The sequence below is a fragment of the Tripterygium wilfordii genome, chromosome 2 (genome assembly GCF_013401445.1).
Source record: "Tripterygium wilfordii isolate XIE 37 chromosome 2, ASM1340144v1, whole genome shotgun sequence".
In the NCBI taxonomy this organism is placed as follows: Eukaryota; Viridiplantae; Streptophyta; class Magnoliopsida; order Celastrales; family Celastraceae; genus Tripterygium; species Tripterygium wilfordii.
The window spans coordinates 4,279,239-4,298,910 of NC_052233.1; the positions used below are offsets into that span (position 1 = coordinate 4,279,239).

General features: G+C 39.2%; 4 protein-coding genes across 4 annotated transcripts; 2 read left to right on the top strand and 2 right to left on the bottom strand.

Annotated features, from left to right (window-relative positions):
- Positions 1-3,397: 3,397 nt before the first annotated feature.
- Positions 3,398-6,634, bottom strand: LOC120009784. The gene is made up of 5 exons (XM_038860489.1): positions 6,467-6,634; positions 5,939-6,415; positions 5,504-5,737; positions 3,755-5,161; positions 3,398-3,700 (listed from the first exon to the last, which is right to left on the bottom strand). Exons 1-5 carry the CDS (start codon positions 6,632-6,634, stop codon positions 3,398-3,400), a joined length of 2,589 nt encoding a protein of 862 aa, XP_038716417.1.
- Positions 6,635-6,992: 358 nt separating this feature from the next.
- LOC120009794 lies at positions 6,993-8,153 on the bottom strand. Its single transcript, XM_038860500.1, has 2 exons — positions 7,830-8,153; positions 6,993-7,673 (listed from the first exon to the last, which is right to left on the bottom strand). The coding sequence occupies exons 1-2, from the start codon at positions 8,151-8,153 to the stop codon at positions 6,993-6,995; spliced, it is 1,005 nt and encodes a 334-aa protein (XP_038716428.1).
- A 6,849-nt stretch (positions 8,154-15,002) lies between these two features.
- Positions 15,003-17,400, top strand: LOC120009801. The gene is made up of 3 exons (XM_038860511.1): positions 15,003-15,033; positions 15,826-16,065; positions 16,584-17,400. Exons 1-3 carry the CDS (start codon positions 15,003-15,005, stop codon positions 17,360-17,362), a joined length of 1,050 nt encoding a protein of 349 aa, XP_038716439.1. The 3' UTR covers positions 17,363-17,400.
- Positions 17,363-19,339, top strand: LOC119979782 (zinc finger BED domain-containing protein RICESLEEPER 2-like). Its single transcript, XM_038822420.1, has 3 exons — positions 17,363-18,666; positions 18,774-18,821; positions 18,986-19,339. Exon 1 carries the CDS (start codon positions 17,389-17,391, stop codon positions 18,631-18,633), a length of 1,245 nt encoding a protein of 414 aa, XP_038678348.1. The 5' UTR covers positions 17,363-17,388; the 3' UTR covers positions 18,634-18,666; positions 18,774-18,821; positions 18,986-19,339.
- Positions 19,340-19,672: the final 333 nt, after the last annotated feature.

Sequence of the window (19,672 nt, forward strand, 5' to 3'; positions counted from 1 at the left end):
ATGTGGGTCCCTAAATCGTTGATGGTTACTTCTGCCCTTGTGCTGCCCCCGATAGGTATCAGGAAGTTTATCTTCCCTGAAGACTCAAGGAAACTGGACGCCATCCCATTGCCTAGTCAATTCAATTACGTAGTGGCGCATTGCTTTACTGTAAGTTTCGTTTATTTATTTTTAATATAATAACTGTTTTAACGAAAACTTTTAAACAACTGTACATCGTAAAGAACTGATCTTTGCCTCTTCTGCACTCTGACAAGCTCTGCAGGGAGTTTAAGGTCAGGAGAAAATGCAATTGACGATTTGGCCAGGGAAAGAACTGAGAAGGAAAGGCTAGAGGGTGTGGTTAAAGCTTTAGAAAACAAACTGTTTAGTACTAATGCATCATATGAAGAACTGAGGCTTCAGCTGGTTGGAGAAAATAACAAGAGTTCTGAAATGTCTGCTCAAATCACGAATCTGGAAGAAAAACTAAAAGAAGCAGACGGACACCTATTGCATTCAACTGAGTCGTTGAGTGCACTAGGGAAGAAAATAAATGATGATGCATACAAGGCCAACCAATTTGAATCAAGGATTGCTCAAGCGACTAGAGAGGCACAATACCTCAAAGAATGCTGGGAAGGAGTCACCAAGCAACTGGAGAGTGCTGAAAGCAAAGTAAAAACAATGAAATCCCAAATGCACAAATAGTCTAATAAGCTTGGTGACGTCTCCAAGGAAAGAGACCTCCTTAAAGATTCATTGGCAGCATAGACTTTGAAGACAGTTGAAAAGATTGAGATGGCCAGAAAGATGGAAGAAAATTACATCATTAAAATAGGGGCCATGGGAGGTATTGGGCAGGCCATGGAAAGGTTCCAATTGTTAACCCAGTACAAAAATAATGAGCATCATAAATGGGATGTGGACTTGCTGCTTAAGAATGCTGTAGTAGTGCTGGAAAACTATCAGCCTAACCAAAAGTGGGTTATTGATGAGGAAGAACCTAAAGATACTAGCACTGGAAAAGAATTGGCGCTCTCAGAGAGCAATATAATTCCTTCTGCAGAGCAACTACCCGTAGAGGCCGTCGAGTCGCCAATACTTAGGAGTACTGATACTCTACCTGCCCCTGATACAGTAAGAGAAGAATCTCCAATTGGACCCTTGATCCTTGGGATTGAAGCCCCAACTCCTCAGCCAGAAGCCGTGGATCCAAATATTTCACATGTAGATCTTCCTGTTATTACTGAAGCAGCAGTGGCAGAAACTACGGAAGAAACTGTTAATCCTTGAATTCCCAGTTAGTTGTAGCAACAGTGTTTGGCATTTCGTACTTTAATTCGTCTTAATTTTTCATAACAAATAGTTATAAGTACTTATTACTTTTGTTTGATCCTTTTTTATGCATCTTTAGAATTGCTTATCACTGTAATTTAGATGTTTTACATATATTTTGCTAGAACACCCTAATCTTGTCCCCCAGTTTTAGTTGGATTTTTAGGACATAACTCTAAAAATCCAATTTAAACTTTAGTAGTTTACTTTTGAATATACTAGTTTTGTGAAGATGGGACGTTTACTTTCCATTATATTCGAGTTAATGCATTTGGCAGGGTGGATCTTGGAATACAGTATCAAATCTTGACTAGTTAGACTCTGAGAGTTAAATGTCAGTGCCATGTGGCACCGAGAAAACCGATAATAAGGCCAAGTGGCTCCTAAAGCTAGCAGACGGACTCAAAGGATTGATAAATCCGCAAGATTTTATTTACTACAGTAACACAAAACTTCTCTATATAAGAGGCATAAAATTAGCTTGAATCCCAAGAAGTCAAGAAAATCTAAAAATTATGTGATAGCGGTACCGATGATCAGTCTACAATGTCAGTTCTGGCAAACCTCATGTTGGTTGTCTGTCACTGACGGTGAGTTTGATCATCGATGCTTATATCACAATGCAACAGAAATCCGAGCTTGCGGCTAAAGTTTAAAAAGGTTATTGTATTAGCAATGTTGGCCTGGCTTCATTGCCAGTCCAGGCATACCCCATGGTGGTAGCCTATTACTGGGAATGAGTTAGGCCAACTGGGCTTCTATAATGCTAGAAAAGATACCGAAGAACATTGCTTTGGAAAAACTATAGTTATTACAACCAACCGTGATTGCATGTTTTGGCGACGCCACGTTTTGGCGATGGTACACTGTAATACTTTTTACATATCTTAGATGTTTATTAATTTTCATTAATTTTTTTTAAGTCTTTAATACTGGATGAACCTTTGTCCCCCAATTTTAAATATATTTATCGCATGCACCGATTGGCTCAATCTTAAACTTTCATTATGAATGATTTAATTTTGTAATGCTATTCTCAGAAGTCTTTTGCGATTCTCTAGGTTAATTGAATTTAGAGATTGACGTTTTCAACACGTAATTGAATTCTCTATCTATATTAAATGTTTATGTAGAGATTTTATCGATTGTAAAGTTAATCCCGACTCTTTGATTACTGCAAGGAATTAAATTCAGATTTAATTTTTGGTATTTTCGACAAGATAAAAAGGTAAGATTGTTCCCTATATAAGGACTGATTTAGATTGACAAAGAGATCAATCTTACTGAAACTATATCTCTACTAGCGCAGAATGGCAGCGTCTCAAAGTTCTGTTAACTCTCTATCAGATTCAGATGACTTCAAAGACGTGAGTTCTTATCTTCCCCCAGACTACCGAAATCCTGTAGAGTATATCACTGATTTGAAGGGAGAATTGAAAGAAGTCTACAAAGATATGGAAGATCATGAAGACAAGATCGCAGAGCTTACTAAAGCTCTACAAACTGCAAGAAGCACTTTGTCAAAACTACATGAACTTGCAGAAACGCGAGCCATGGAGCAGGACATACCGAAACTTCAAGACTCTCTCCTTAATCTCTCAGTGCTGATTAAGGAGACCGTAGAAAAAATAAACGAAAGTCTAAATTTATGGTCTTGAAAGTTTCATGTAATACATTTTATTTTTAATAAAATTATAGCTTTTGTTAACATTATTTTTATACTAACTATTACTGTGCATATTGCTTTACTATGATGAAAATTATACAAAATTTAAAGAGAATAACAATGAAATTTCATTAAATCATAATAATGAAAAGGACTTATATGTAACGATGGCGCTTCTAAAGCTTTGGCGCCTAATTGCCTTGTCGAGTTGTTAAACTTTATTTTGCTCAAGTACTACACTCAAAAGAACAATCAAAGGTAGTCGATGGGACTCCCATCGACACTCCGATGCTTAAATTAGTCCATATATTACAAACTCATACATTACTATGAATTGTACATTTATAACATAGAAAGCATTTTAAAGAAAATCAAACAAAAGTCATAACTGCATGAAGACAAAAAGTCAGAGTTTTAGGAATGGTACAACTTTAAATGTATGGCGTTCCAAGGATGCAAGATGACTTCACCGCTTTCCTTACGTAGCTTATAGGTGCCATTTCCTAACACTCTATCAATCAAATATGAGCCTTCCCAATTTGGACCTAACTTCCCAGCATTCAGCTCTCTGGTAATCTCGAAAACCTTGCGAAGCACCCTATCTCCTTCCTTGAATGTCCTAGTTCGAACATTTTTATTGAAGTACCTTGATACTTTGTCATGATAAGCTACTGTCCTTGTGAGCGCCCGGTCTCTGAGTTCATCAATTGTATCCAACTGATCATTCAACTCTTGCCAATTTCACTGTTCGTTCATCCACTGGAATCTTACAGACGGGAGCCCAGCTTCAACAGGTATGACCGTCTCAGATCCATAGGCAAGAGAGAAAGGTGTTTCATTGGTAGGCTTCCGTGAAGTAGTTTTATAGGACCACAATACTCTAGGTAGTTCATCAGCCCAAGCTCCCTTGGCTTTCTCCAAACGCTTCTCCATGGTTTTGATTAAGGTTTTGTTGGATGCTTCCGCTTGACCGTTACACTGTGGATGTCTTGGCGTTGCAAAATTCACCCTTATTCCCCAATTGGCACAGAACTCCTGAGTAGCAAACTGTGGCCCGTTATCTTTCACAATCTCCTTAGGCACTCCGAATCTGCAAATGATATTCTTCCAGACAAACCTCTTCACATCAACGTCTTTAATCAGTGAATAAGCCTCAACTTCTATCCATTTGGTGACCAGAAAGTATTGTCGATGACTCAACGCTTTAGGTAAGGGGCCAACTATATCCATCCTCCACTTCATGAAAGGCCAAGGTGCCACATTAGGAGTGAGTCTCTCTGGCGACATGTGAGGAATCTGAGCAAATCTCTGGCATTTGTCGCATCGCTGCACATAATCAACTACATCTGACCTCATCGTTGGCCAATAGTACCCAGTCGTTAATGCACGATGAGTCAAACTACTACCGCTAGAATGGTTGTAGCATTCCTCTTCATGCAACTCTGCTAGTACATACTGAGCTTGTACTGGATCTACACATCGTAGTAAAGGACCTGAATAAGACCTTCTGGCAAACTGCCTATCATACACTGTGTATCGTGCAGCTTTGGCGACCAATCGTCTTGATTCATTCTTCTCTGCTGGCAAAATACCATCAACCAAGTACTGAATGAACGGAGTCATCCAAGTTTGGTCCAAGCTAACTAGGAAGACTTCACTGTTATTTTGTTCTTCTGAACCCTTCTGGTTTTTGATCGACGGCCACTTCAAATGTACCAAAGGAATCGTTTGTCTTTGGGTTGTTTGAATTGACGACCCAAGGTTAGCTAGTGCGTCTGCATACGAATTCTCCGCACGTGGAATTTGAGTTATAGAAAACTCTACGAATGCCAGTTGCAATTCCTTCACTGGCTCCAAATAGCAAGTCATCGTGGGATCTTTGGCTTGGTAAGAACCGAGAGACTGATTCACTATCAGTTGCGAATCCGAGTGAACCTTCAAACTCGTTACTCCGAGCTCCTTAGCCAACATCAGACCAATGATCAGAGCTTCACACTCTGCTTCATTGTTGGTTGCATGGAAACCGCATCTAACTACCTGTTGAATCACACTACCTTTTGGGGAAATCAATACAATTCCTAGACCACTGCCTCTGACATTACTAGAACCATCTACATATAGAGTCCAAACTTTGGGTGCTTGCTCTACCATGCAAAGTAGTTCTTCGTTCGCCTCTGGCTGTATCGATGGAGCAAAGTCGACTATAAAGTCTGTCAAGACTTATGACTTTATCGCTGTTCTTAGCTGATACGAGATGTCATACTCACTAAGCTCTACCGCCGACTTGATTATCCTTCAAGAAAGCTCAGGTTTATGCAGAATACTTCTTAGAGGAAAGTTGGTCACCACAGCAATTGAATGACATTAAAAATACGGCCTCAACTTCTTGACTGCGATTACTAAAGCTAAAGCCAATTTCTCCAGCAAACTATATTGGGTTTCTGCATCCAATAAGCTTTTACTTACGTAATACACCTATAATTGCTTCTTTTCTTCTTCCCTGATCAGAACTGCACTAACAGCTACTTCAGAAATAGCCAAATACGTGTACAACTGCTCCCCGAGTTTTGGGTTAGACAATAAAAGAGGGGAAGTAAGGTAAGCTTTCAACTGATTCAAGGCATCCTCACACTCAGGGGTCCACTTATAGTTAACAGATTTCCTCAAAGTGGAGAAAAAATGACAACATTTATTAGATGATCTGGAAATGAAACGACTGAGTGCCGCTACCCTCCCATTAAGTCTCTGAATGTCCTTGATGCAAGTTGGAGAAGGGATATTCAGAATAGATCAAATCTGATATGGGTTGGCCTTAATTCCTCGCTTCGTGACCATGTACCCAAGGAACTTTCCAGACGCCACTCCAAAGAAACACTTGGTGGGATTCAACTTCATATTATGCTTGATCAGTAGATCAAATGCTTGTTAGAGATGCTGAAGATGTTGGTTAGCAACCAAAGATTTCACCAACATATCATCGATGTACACCTCCATAGTGTCCCCCAGGTATTTTGAGAACATCTTGTTCACCAGTCGCTGGTACGTGGCTCCAGCATTTTTCAATCCAATGGGCATCACTTTATAACAATAGATTCCCCTTTCAGTTATAAAAGCCATCTTCTCTTGATCTTCCAGGTGCATCAAAATCTGGTTATATCCCGAAAAGGCGTCCATAAAACTCAATAACTCGTGTCCAGCCGTCGCATCGACCATCATGTCAATATGTGGCAGCGGGAATGGATCTTTCTGGCAAGCTTTGTTCAAGTCTGTGAAATCAATGTAGACTCTCCACTTGCCATTCTTCTTTTTCAGAACAACGACATTGGCCAACCAGTCAGGGTACTGTACCTCCACTACAGACCCATTGTCTAACAGCTTCTGAACTTCTACGTTAATCACTATGTTTCGTTTAGGAGCGAATTTCCTTCTCTTCTACTTAACGGGAGGATATTCAGGATTAACTTTAAGCTGATGCATTACGACCTCAGGGTCTATCCCAATCATATCTGCATGGCTCCATGCAAACCAATCGTAATGTCGTGACAAGAACTGGATCATTCTTTCTCTCAGATGAGCAGGCAGTTGCACTCCAATAAGGACTTTGTGATATGGAAAGTCGGGATGGATCTGTACCTCATCAAGCTTCTCCATCCCTGGCTTATTTGGCTCCAGACCAGGTACTTGGTTTTGTAGCTGCTATGAGGACTCGTTCTTGCTCCTCATGGTGGTTTTGTAGCAACTCCTAGAAGAGTGCTGATCCCCCAAGATACGACCCTTATAGCGTGCAACCAAGGGCGTCCCAAAATAGCATTATAGGTAGAAGGCGAATCCACAATTGAAAACTTTGTCTGCTTGTTCAATCCTGGGGCATAGATTGGTAAGTAACTTCACCCAGTGAATGGCTCACCTTGCCATTAAACCCAATAAGTGCTGTCGACTTCCGTAGTATCAAGGTCTCATCTAGACCCATCCCTTTGTATGCAGCCAAAAATAATACATTGGCTGAACTTCAGTTATCAATCAAGATTCGCTTCAGATTAATGTTTGCAACCTGAAGCGTAAGCACCAAAGCATCATGGTGTGAATGTAGGAGCTGGATGGCCTCGTCATCAGCAAAGACCATCACTTGGTTAGTGAAAGTCCCTATAGACCGTGCCATTTTAGCAGCTGGGTTTGCTGCTTCCTTCTCATGCTTCTTAGCAGAGGTATGAGAAAGTCCACTAATCTCTGACCCGCTAGAGATTACACAGTAAGTTTGAGTGGCCAATGGTGGCGGCGGTAACGCTTCTGGGTCATTAACTTTCCTTTTTTCCCAGATGGCCCTACCTCGTTCGGATAGTAACTCCCTCAGATTACCTTTTTTCAACAGGTAATCCACCTCATACCTGAGGCCTCTGTAGTCAGAAGTGGTGTGCCCAATATCTTGATGAAAATCGCACCACTTCTTAGGGTCTTTCCACCCTTCAGTTTCTTTCTTGGGCGGCCACTTCACCTCATTGCCTATCTTCTTCAAGACTTGCACATCCTCGACCTGATGTATCCGAAGAGGATACTCCGGGCAATTCTTTGCATAATCTGATGGTCCCGACTTGTGGGAGCTCCAGTTATTGCTAGGCTCACCAGCGGTGGATTGCTCCTTCTTAAGGCGCTTATCTTCTTTAGGAGGATTAGATGGTTTTCTCCTCGCATCCTCCTCCCATCAAACAAACACAGTGGCTTTAACAAGAGCTTCTTCATAGCTCCTTATCTCACACTTTATGTGTTCTTTGTAAAACTCCTCATCTGGGAGAAGACAACTCCGGAGTGCTTGTATAGCAGTCCCTGGATCGCAGTAAGGTATAGATACCTTCTCCATATTGAACCTAGCCAAGAAATCACGGAGAGATTCTCCCACTCGCTGTGGCAGTAGATATAAGTCATCAGAACACTTATGGATTTTTCGATTGCTTGAGAACTGCATCATAAACGTCTTGATTAGCTTCTCAAAGGAAGCGATACTGCCGTTGGGTAAGTTGATGTACCAAAGAAAAGCAGGACCAGTGAGAGTTGATCCAAAGCCTTTGCACATGCACGTCTCATGCATCCTATATGGTATGGCGATTGCACCCATCTTTAATTTATAATGGGCCACATAGTCCTCAGGGTCGTCAGTCCCATTGTACAACTTCATACTTGGCACACTGAACCTATGTGGTAAATCCGTTTGATAATACTATCGACAAATGGCGACCCCATATAGCAATTAGTGTTGATCTTAGCCAAGGCGGGAGGTGCTTTAGTTAACTTGTCTATATCTCCCCTCAACTCAATAATCTGCTTGGCCATAGCTGCCTGAGCAACAGAAGCTATAGTGGGTCCTGTGAAAGGTGAGGTAGGAAAATGTGGTGGCTGTGGAGGCCTACTTCTTGGAGAATTTGTCAAATCTACGAGAGAATCCCTATCGACATTTTGCTGGATCTCTTCCATCGTGGGATTTTTACCCCTTGAAGTAGAAGCATCATATCCCCCGGGGGTGATCCTGGGGGAAAGGTGGTGTTTGTTCAAGGTGGGGGAAAGGTGAAATTTTGACTGAAGCAGGATCTTGACCTTGGGAATTGTTTTGATTTCTGAGTTGTGACATCTCTTCGCGTAGCGCTGCATTATCGTTAGCCATTGACTCTAAGCGCATCCATCTGCTCTCTATTCTTGGAGATGTCTTCTCTCATAACTTGCATGAATTCCATTAGTTGTTTGTTAGTGGCTTTGTTGGTATCAGCCATAATTGGAACTTGTCGTGAAATCTTCTTGATTAAATGCTTGCAAAGGTCCCCCTATCTGGTGCGCCAAATTATAGGGGCAAATTGCTACAATCGTTGAAAGGTCAACTTTTATCTTTGTGGGGTCCGTCTACAACTTTAAATCCTGTAAACGTCACTACAAGAACAACCGTAAAAGCTCCTTAATAGGTTTGGGAGGTGCCAGTCGTGGAGGCTCCGATGATCAAGTCAGTATTTATCAGAGATGGAAGACCGGCTATGATTTTAGTGTTTTGTCTGAGTGTATTTTGTGAAGGTCTGGTAAGTACTGTTCTCTTTGTTTTCTAGGTTGGAAGTTGCTCGATCCCCCGCATCTGGTAGAAGGGGGTATTTATAAGAAAAGGAGGATCAACTCCAGAATTATGTGTTCATTCCACTTTTCCCATTGGACCAAATTGTACAGAATAAATGTATGAAAGTCCATTATCTCGATTGTGTCAAGGTCGATAGGCAAATAACGAGATAAGGCTACAATATGAAATGATTATGACAGGTGTCGATGGGGGTATGGATAGAATTGTAAGCGATAATTAATGAATAGCTATTTATACGAAAGAATGTCATACCTTGGGATACGAACCTATCATATCCATAAATGTTGGTTGTAACCTGAATTGGTTGGAACTCCCTTACAAAGGAAGTAGTTCACGAAGTGGTGCTCGGACTTGCGAACGCCCTCATTATGTGGCGCCATCATAGAGCTGCCAATACAATAGAGATACTTTGAGACCTAGTTCCTATTTTTAGGAAAATGTTACTATGAACATGATAAAGTAAATAGGCCATAAGACATTAGTCACAAGTGACAGATATGCTGTCAGACAAGTTGGCATAGCTATAACTTTACTTTGCTATGACGTAAAGGTTATATATGGGCCTTAGATTGGGCTTAACCATAGTGGTTAGGTCTGTGGACTCAGATAGTCCAACTGAATTTGCCGTTACATGACCCGGTGGGGTTACACCATTTTTGGCAACTACACCTGCGTCAAACACAAACCCAGCGTCTTCAATCCTTTATTTGCTGTCTTACGCATGGTGTCGGCCACTTATCTTTTGATTTAGCATGGCTCCGCGCCAACTAGTACTTAGATTTACATTTTCAAAGCCCCTGTGGCTATGTTTTAGTTTAATTTGTAAAGCATGCCTACATCCCAGGATGTATCCCTTTTCAATGGAGATCTTGATGCATTCATGCAATGCGTTGTTTTCCATTCTATCTCAATCGGAGCTCTTTTCATTCCGGTGATTAGTCTTCTGTTTTTCTTCCTTTTTTAGATTGACACTCTAGGAATTTTAAGTCCTTTCCCTAGAAGGCAAACCTCGAGCCAGGAGCTTGTGTTCTCTCACTGTACATAATCCGTTTGGTGCAGAGGTCATATTTGGTGCAAAATCCTATAAAACAGTTATATCAAATCCTTTGGGCTTACAGCAAGCCCTAACACATCTATAAATCCAACAAAACTCCTGTTCTTAATAGCCAAAATGGTGAGATCTTCTGTCCAAAGCAGAAGATAACCAACATATTTTTGGCGCGCCTGGTGGAACATGAGTATCAGATGCAATTAGTATTGTGATGTCTCCTATCTAGCACAGAAGACGATAAACATATTTTTGACACACCTTGTGGGACCAGAAGTGTCAGTAACTTGCAATCATGACAAAGAGAACTAGAAAAGCAGTAATAGGTGAACCAGCTGGAGATCCGTCTAAGCTATTTTCACCAAGGGAATTCCACAATAACTTCCAACCTACTTGTTTTGGCAAAGGCGAAGGAGAAGGTAATGTGAGCCCTTTACTCTCCTACAGAATCATGAGGCACTTCAACGAAATTCCCAGGAGTTTAGGGAAGTTCTTCAATCAATGCAGCAAGGCTCACAACAAGTTGCATTCTCAACACCTGTTCTTCAACAGTCAATGCAGGCCATTCAGTAGCCAACTCTACCTCAATTGTCGCAACAATTCCTAACAGAGCTAGCTACCATGCTGAAGGTCAGCCAATCGACGTCAAATCCACTAGTAGCAGCAATGGCCACCCTGTTATGACCAACATAGCTCCAGTTTCTATAGCAATTCCTCCAGCTCCAATGTAGAACATTCAAAATCCTAGAACGCAAGAAAAGAGTTTTTAGGTTGTCGCAACCGAGGTCACGACGTGGGTCGGCGATGAAGCTTATTTAAAAAAGAGATGGATGGATAAATGATGAAAAATGTTTAGAGTCGCCACCAATTGATTTGAGTGCAAATATTGGACACTAAAATGTGGTCTACGAACCAGAAAATGGGTAAGAGGGTCTATTGAGTGTGGGGAATGTGTTAGACACCCCACAACTCCCTAAAAGATACAAACATATATATATATATATATATATATGTTTGTATCTTTAGACTATGATGCTTTTTTATCTAATAGTAATGAATGATACATAACAATAGTAACTTTCCTTCTAATATTATTTATATTAAACAATAATACATAACAGTACTTACGTGTTCTAGTTGTCTCTTACATGGTTTTTAATTAATTTTCATCAATTTTAATATGTATTTATGTTAAACTATTGGATTACTTTATGATACCAAATATTGAGATGAATTTTCATCCATAATATCATTTTAATAAGTTGTATTGTTGTAAAATACACTAAAAAAATTTTCAGGGGCAGCATCCCCGCAGAAATTTTCTGAACAATCCAAAATGCGTCAGCCCAACCCATGATCAATTCCTGGCTCCACCCTTGCCTGCGAGTATTTTAGTTTGGGATTTTTGTTTGCTTATTTTAAGTAATCAAAAATTGCTATCAAAAGGAAAGTGCATGGGATCACTATGACCATTCCCAACTTGCCCAATAAGAAAAGAAAGTGCATGGGATCACTATAGTCATTCCCAACTTGCCCAAGAATATTTGTTTGAATTTTTCTCATTTTAAAAATTTGATTTTGGTTAATTGTCGTAAGCACCATCACCCTATCATCCTACAATCATCCATCATGAGAAGACTGAATCTTTCGACGGCTATCAATCAAACCTATCGTCAATCTGCCATGTTACACTTATTCTTGTATCTTTCATTCTCTTTTTGCCCAGTCTTTCCAACAATTTACTGTTTACATCTAATTTCCATCGAATTCGCCATACCTTTAAAGCCAAACAAAACCTCTCTGGCTCCAAAACCTCTCTGGCCCCACCACACCTGTTAACGCCATTTAATTTCTTTTAGCTCCTTTAGAGTTAAGAACACCAAAATCTCCCAGGCTCCATCATGCCTTTTAGCGCCATTTAACTTCTTTTAGCTCTTTTACAGTCGAGAACACCAAAATCTCTCAGGTTCCTGCTAAGAATAATGTCCTGATGCACTTGTCATGTTTCTTTTATTACTTTACTTAACTTCAAATAAATTCAATAGTATGGCAATGCTTGTACTACATGAGATTTCTGAAGGCAAGATATACAAGCAATAAAACTCGTGAAGAATACAATCAATGAATAAGGAATTCAAAAATGAATGAATGACCTCAAAGAATTTTATTTAGAATGGATAGATAACAGGAGAAACTGATCAAGTACATATATAATTCAAGAGGGTAAGAAATAAAGGAAATAGCAGAAATCTCTATAGGATATGAAATGAGATAACTTTGATTCCGCACAAAACTGTCTCAGTTTTGTGTTCCCCCATTTTGCAATTATCGAATCTGATTACTTTCATATGAAGCTTCTCCTTCGTAGACTCATCATGCATACCCCTGAACATAACCAATTCACATGTGTACAACCTTGCCATCTGTCATTCACTATATTTCCCCATATTCTTCTCAAATCCCCATAAGGGCCTCTACCAATTCCCTTTAATCATTTCTGTCACTCCTCTTCTAATCTTAATGTAACTTGAAGCGCTCAGGAAGGGTTTTTACTTTAGTAGAGACTTTTTTTTTTTCCTTAATTTTTGCCTAAAGCGCCCACGAGGAGTTTTCACTCCAACGGGATTTTTGTTGCTCTAATTTTTGCCTGATCGCCCATTTGGGTTTTTAATCTAGCGAGCTTTTTAACTATAATTTTGCCTAGACCGCCCTTTCAGGTTTTCAATCTAGAGAGTTTTTTTTTTTTTTTTTTTTTTTGCTATGGGTAATACTTTTTGATAGTGTCTGCATTCACCGGATTAGGCAATTCTTCTCCATCCATTCTTGTCAAAATCAATGCCCCTCCTTCAAAGGCTTTCTTCACCACATATGTTCGCTCATAATTCGGTGTCCACTTCCCTTGATGATCCTTTTGATGTGGCAAGATCATCTTCAATACTAAATCTCCTTCCCTGAAACTGCGAAGTCGAACTTTCTTATTATGTGCTTTCATCAATCTTCTTTGATATAATTGCCCTTTACAAACTGCTCGTAATCTTCGTTCTTCAATCAAATTCAACTGTTCATATCACGTTTGAGTCCGTTCTGATTCTTCCAAACCTGCCTCCAGAACTACTCCAAGGGATGGAATCTCCACTTCAATAGGCAAAACCGCTTCCATACCGTACACCAAAGAGAAAAGAGTCTCCCCGGTAGATGTGCGTATTGATGTCTGATAACCATATAGAGCAAAAGGGATCTTCTCATGCCAATCTTTGTAATTCTCTGTCATCTTCCCAATGATCTTGTTGATATTCTTATTCGCCCTTCGATAGCCCCATTCATCTTCGGGCGGTATGGCATCGAATTATGGTGACTAATTTTGAACTGGTCGCAAAAATCCTTCACCATTTTGCTATTAAAATTCGTGCCATTGTCAGTAATAATTCTTTCCGGGACTCCATATTGACAAACAATCTCTTTTCTCAAAAACCGAACAACCATGCTACTCGTCACATTAGAATACAAAGCAGCCTCCACCCATTTAGTAAAATAATCACTAGTAACCAAAATGAAACATGCCCATTAGAAGCTTTCGGCTGAATTGGATCGATGACATCTAATCCCTACATCGAGAAAGGCCATGGTGATGTCAACACATGTAATGGATTAACGGGAACATGTGTTCTGTCTGCATAAATCTGACACTTGTGGCATCTATTTGCATAACTTATACAGTCCTTCTCCATGGTCAACTAATAATACCCTGCATGAATAATCTTCCGTGCCATTGCATATCCATTGGAGTGAGTCCCACATATTCCTTCATGAATTTGCTCTATAATTTGTTTAGCCTCAGCAACATCAACACAACGCAAGAAAACTATCCCACCATTCCTTTTATAAAGAACATTTCCACTCAAGAAGAAAGATCCTGCCAATCTCCTGATGGTACGTTTATCATTCTCTGATGCCCCTAATGGATATTCTTTCTTTTCAATGTACTGTTGGATATCATAATACCATGGTTTACCATCAAGCTCTCCTTCCAAATTTGAACAGTAACCTCGAACTTCTCGTTTCTCGATTTTAATCACTTGCACTTCCCCTTTTGGGTCTGCATCAAACATTGCCACCAAAGTTGCCAGAGCATTCGCTATTTGATTCTCCTCCCTTGGGATATGATCAAATTTCACCCAATCAAAAAACTTGACTAACTTTTTGATATGCTGGTAGTATGGAATGAGCTTGTCATCTTTGGTTTCCCACTCGTCATTCAATTGCCTAATCACCAACTGTGAATCACCATAAACCTGTAGCCTCTTAATCCCCATATCGATAGCAGCTTGAATTCCCATTGTACATGCTTCATACTCAGGCACATTGGTGGTACATTCGAAATACAGCTTAGCTGTAAATGGGATAACATTCTCTTCAAGTGATATCAATGCTGCACCGATTCCCCATCCTATGACATTAGAAGCGCCATCAAACAACATAGTCCATTTTGCCAAATCCTTCTGATTCTCCTCTTCTATCAACACAGTCATGACATCAATATCTAGAAATTTCAAATCCATAGACTAAGTATCATCAATCGCTCTATCTGCCAAATAATCTGCTATTGCACTCCCTTTGACTGCCTTCTGTGTGACATACAAAATATCATATTGTGATAATAAATCTGCCATTTAGCTATCCTTCCTGAAAGATAAGGTTTCTCAAAAATGTACTTGATAGGATCCATCTTGGAAATCAACCATGTAGTGTGATAAAGCATGTACTGTCTAAGTCGATGCGTAGCCCAAACCAAAGAGCACCAAGTCTTCTCCAACATCGAATAATTTGCTTCACAACTAGTAAACTTCTTGCTTAAGTAATAAATGGCATGCTCTATCCTTCCTGATGAATCATGTTGTTCGAGCCCACATCCCATCGAACTATTTGAGACAATCAAATAGAGAATAAGCGGCCTGCCAGCCACAGGAGGCATCGACACTAGAGGACTTTTCAAGTATTGCTTGATCTTTTCAAATGCTATCTGACAATCTTCGTTCCACTCAGTCGAGTTACTCTTACGCAGCAATTTAAAGATAGGTTCACAAGTAGCCGTCAGCTGTGAAATGAATCTACCAATATAATTCAATCTTTCCAAGAAACCCTTGACTTCCTTTTCTGTCCGAGGAGGTGGCATATCCAAGATCACCTTCACTTTATCAGGATCTACCTCAATTCCTTTCTTGTTTACAATGAAACCTAACAACTTCCCAGAGGTTGCCCCAAATGTGCACTTAGCTGGATTCAACTTCAATTGATGTTTTCTTAATCGCTCAAAAATCTTCTGGAGATTCTTAATATGATCTTCACCTTCTTTGGATTTTGCTATCATATCATCGACATATACTTCAACTTCTCCGTTAGGGGTGTAAATGAGTCAAGCTTTTAACGTACTGTTCGGGCTCGAGCTCGATTAGGCTCGGCTCAAGTTTGTTTAAGTTCGAGCTCAAGCCGAGCTCGAACAAAGGTAAAGGCTCGTTTAAAACTCGAGCTCGAACTCGAGTTTTCGAGTGTTCGGCTCGAAAGCTCGATAATAAGCTCGGTAATAATTAATTAAAATTATTTTAAAAAATATGTATACATTCAATATCAATTAAATATATATCAAAAATATTAATAAAATATATTTTTTTGATGATTATCTCCCAGGCCCCAAGTCCCCAACCCTAGCCGCAACACTTTCTCCCGTACGTTGTTTCTACAAGGATTACAAAGCTTCTGCCTCTCCATCTCTAATCTCATACTCTCATCCCTCTAAGCTCTCATTCTCTCATCCCTCTGATCAGTATTTCGTTTGGAGATCCCCAATCTATAAGTCCCCTCCAGCAAGTACACGCGAGATCAGATCAATATTTCGTTTGGAGATTCTTATGGCAAATTGGCAATCAGGTTGGATTTCAATCTTTTCCTACCTGTTCATGATTTAGCATTCTTTCAAAAGATCATAACTGTGATGCAATTTCATGTAACATGACTGACTTGTATTTGTATATTGTATTCTCATCAGAGATAATTAGGTTTAGGTGCTTATAATAGAGAAAAGAAACACATCCCTCCTGGTTCGGATTTGTATCATACCCAGAAACTAATTTAAAGAACAAGTTGAATGTTGTCAAGTTTAATATACTTTAGGAATATTTAGGCCATCAGATTTATGCACCAAGATTGGATGTGCCACAATGATTCTCCCTCGCACAAATTAGCTAGTTGGGGTTGGTTTGTGTCTTTGATGGCATTAACAAGTTTTGTTTGCATATTTAGAATCATATATACTTTGGTTTTTGATTTTACATTTTAGAAATGGCTTGTTGCTAGCTGATTACTGATGTTCTGAGTTCTGTTCTATAATTTTTTTGGAAGTTTTTCAATTTTATTATGTACTTATGTCTATCTTATAAATTGTCAAGAAATTGAAGCTGAGGTTCAATCTCAACAGCATCCACCCGTAATAAATTCTTCGACATGCCCTACAATTGTTGATTCTAGCTCTCCAGCCATAACCTCTAGCCCTGTTGTAAACAACATGGAGCCTGTTGAAAATGAAAGGGATGAAGAACCATTTAAGAAAAAGAAAAGGAAGAAGACATCTCTTGTGTGGAAAGAATTTGAGACGGTCGTGATGTCTGATAAAACCAATAAGGCAGAATGTGTACATTGTAAAGCTAAATTGTCCATTCTTCAGTCTAGAGTCACAAGCCACTTGACTCGCCATTTAAATAGTTGTCTTAGTAGGAAATTGGCTCAAAAGAAACAAAAGACATTGCAACTTCAGCCGGTTGATTCTCAAGTAGAATCACCATTCTTTTCAAGTGGAACTGGAAAGTATGATGAAGGGAAGCAAAGGGAGGCTATAGCACATTGGATCCTTATGCATGAGAAGCCATTCAGTATTATTGCAGAAGAAGGGTTTAATTTTATGATGGGGATTAATTTGCCGATGTGGGACAGAATCTCTCGTAATGCTGCAAAGAGTGATTGCATTTCTGTTTATGAGATAGAGAAGAAGAAGTTGAGAACTTTGTTGACAAAGATTAACAAAGTTTCCTTGACAACCGACATTTGGAAGTCAGCTGTGCAAAAGAAGTCATATATATATGTGTTACGGGGCACTTCATTGATTCAGAATGGAAACTTCAGAAACGTGTCCTCAGTTTTGTTGATCTTCCACCTCCACATGGAGGCATAGACATTTCTGATACTTTGTTTAAATTCATGAAGGAATGGGGTATCAAGAACAAAATATTTACCATATCCGTGGATAATGCCTCAAATAATGATTTGGCTATCAAACTCTTGAAGGAAACTTTCTTGAAAAGTAAGAGGTTGCTTTTAGGGGGAGCATTGTTTCATGTAAGGTGTGCTGCCCATATTCTGAATCTTATTGTGCAAGATGGTCTTCATAAGTTTGAGTACATTATTGAGGATGTGAAAGAAAGTGTTCGATACATCAATGCATCTGAAGCGCGCCTTAAAAAATTTGCAGAAATTTTACAGCAAATGCAAATACGTGTTAGGAAGCTTATTATTGATTGTCCCACTTGTTGGAATTCAACTTATGACATATTGGTGGCAGCAATGAAGGTCAAGGATGCTTTTCCAATATTTGCTCAACGTGAAGTAAGGTTTTTGAATTGTCCAACTCCGGATGATTGGATAAAAGTTGAGAAAGTTCTCAAAATATTGGAAGTATTTTACGAGGCCACACATATTATATCAGGAAGTGAATATCCCACTTCTAATAAATTTCTTGCTGTGATTTGGAGGGTAAAAGAAGTATTGAACGAGGGTGCAATTGCTAGTGATGATTTTATTCAAGAAACGGTTACACCAATGAAAGAAAAGTTTGACAAATATTGGGGAGAATGTAATTTATTGATGGCGATTGCAGCTGTTTTGGATCCGAGATTCAAAATGAAGCTAATTGAATTTTCTTTTCCATTGATATATCAAAGAGAAGAGGTTGATGCTAATCTTGCCAAAGTGAAGAAGAAATTGAATGAGCTTTATTGTGAATACAAAGCAATGGTGCAATCTGATCAAACTTCTCACTCTATGACTGATCAACATCCTAGTGCTTCTGGTTCTAGTGGCTCTTTAGGTGGATCAAGTTCAAATGTAAGCACACAACTTTCAGGTTTGTCAAGATTTAACCAATTCATTAAATCAGCAGAGACAATTCAGCCAATTAAGTCAGAATTGGATGTTTACTTGGAGGATGGAGTCTATATAATTGATGAAAATGCAGCTGCTCATTATGATGCCTTAGGTTGGTGGAAGGCTAATGAGTTGAAGTATCGAGTGTTATCAAAAATGGCAATTGATATACTGGCCATCCCTATGAGTACAGTGGCATCTGAATCAACATTTAGTACTAGTGGAAGAGTTCTTGATCCTTATCATTCCAAATTATCTGTTGAGACAATGCAAGTTTTGATTTGTGGTGGAGATTGGGTGTGACAACTTCACGGCCTTAAAAAGAAGTCTAAAATGGTATAATTAATACCTTATAATGAACTTTCTATTTGATCATTCATGATTATTGCAATGTTCTTTCAATTTTCAAAAAATAAATTTAAAATACTTACTATCTTTGTTAGGATGAAAGCGAAATTGTAGAGGTTGTAGTGCCCACTACTAGCTGACAGGTATGACCTTCTTGATGTGTTTAATTGACTATTGTGTGCACCTTTTTTTTTTTTTTTGGTTTGATGTTGAGCTTGTCTTTACTGGCTTATCATCATATTGCCTTTGTCTCATCTTCAAGTGTTATTTAACAAAATGATTATCATAATGTGATGATATTTTACAGATGAAAGAAGGGTTTGGTCTACTAAGGAGTACCTTCATAAAGGCAAATATTAGAGATGAACAATTGGCATGTATCCTCAATAGGAAGTTTTGGTTTAATGTGTCCCTTATTGATTCAGTTTTGTAAGATTATGTTTGGTGCACGTCTGCACTGGAGTACTTGATAATGGGATTTGCTTCTTTTTTTTTATGACGAAACTATGGGATCTGATTATGTTGTATTGCTGGTAGCAATTTGCTGCTAGGTATGAGATTATTTTTGCTTGTTGATTCCTAGAAGTCAGCATTTTAATGTAATTTTTGTGAGATTATGTTTTATTAGGGTTTATGGGATGGTTAAATGCTTGCGATAACATCATTCTTGTTCGAGCTCGAGCTCGAGCTTGTACCAATACTTGTCAAGCCGAGCCTGAGCATGTTGATGTTCGGTTCGACTCGGCTCGTTTACACCCCTATTCTCTGTGCATCATGTCATGAAACAAAGTGACCATGGCCCGTTGATAAGTAGCACCGACATTCTTCAGACTAAACGACATGACTTTATAGTAGAAATTTCCCCATAGAGTAATAAAAGTTGTTTTCTCACGATCCTCTGGTGCCATCTTGATTTGATTGTAACCCAAAAATCCATCCATGAAAGAGAAAATAGAATGTCTAGTCGTATTATCCACTAAAACATCGATATGGG

What these genes read in the sequence shown, in the direction of transcription:
- LOC120009784 (XM_038860489.1), bottom strand. Translation starts at nt 6,634, where the DNA reads ATGGAGAAGCTTGATGAGGTACAGATCCATCCCGACTTTCCATATCAC. An exon ending in ATATGTTGGTGAAATCTTTG is followed by an intron (nt 5,738 to 5,938) that starts GTTGCTAACCAA and finishes ACTTGCATCAAG; the next exon opens with GACATTCAGAGACTTAATGG. An exon ending in TGGCTATTTCTGAAGTAGCT is followed by an intron (nt 5,162 to 5,503) that starts GTTAGTGCAGTT and finishes CCATCGATACAG; the next exon opens with CCAGAGGCGAACGAAGAACT.
- LOC120009794 (XM_038860500.1), bottom strand. Translation starts at nt 8,153, where the DNA reads ATGAAGTTGTACAATGGGACTGACGACCCTGAGGACTATGTGGCCCAT. An exon ending in CTAGGTTCAATATGGAGAAG is followed by an intron (nt 7,674 to 7,829) that starts GTATCTATACCT and finishes TGATGGGAGGAG; the next exon opens with GATGCGAGGAGAAAACCATC.
- LOC120009801 (XM_038860511.1), top strand. Translation starts at nt 15,003, where the DNA reads ATGGCATGCTCTATCCTTCCTGATGAATCAT. An exon ending in TATCCTTCCTGATGAATCAT is followed by an intron (nt 15,034 to 15,825) that starts GTTGTTCGAGCC and finishes ATTATCTCCCAG; the next exon opens with GCCCCAAGTCCCCAACCCTA. An exon ending in TATGGCAAATTGGCAATCAG is followed by an intron (nt 16,066 to 16,583) that starts GTTGGATTTCAA and finishes TAAATTGTCAAG; the next exon opens with AAATTGAAGCTGAGGTTCAA.
- LOC119979782 (XM_038822420.1), top strand. Translation starts at nt 17,389, where the DNA reads ATGAAGGAATGGGGTATCAAGAACAAAATATTTACCATATCCGTGGAT.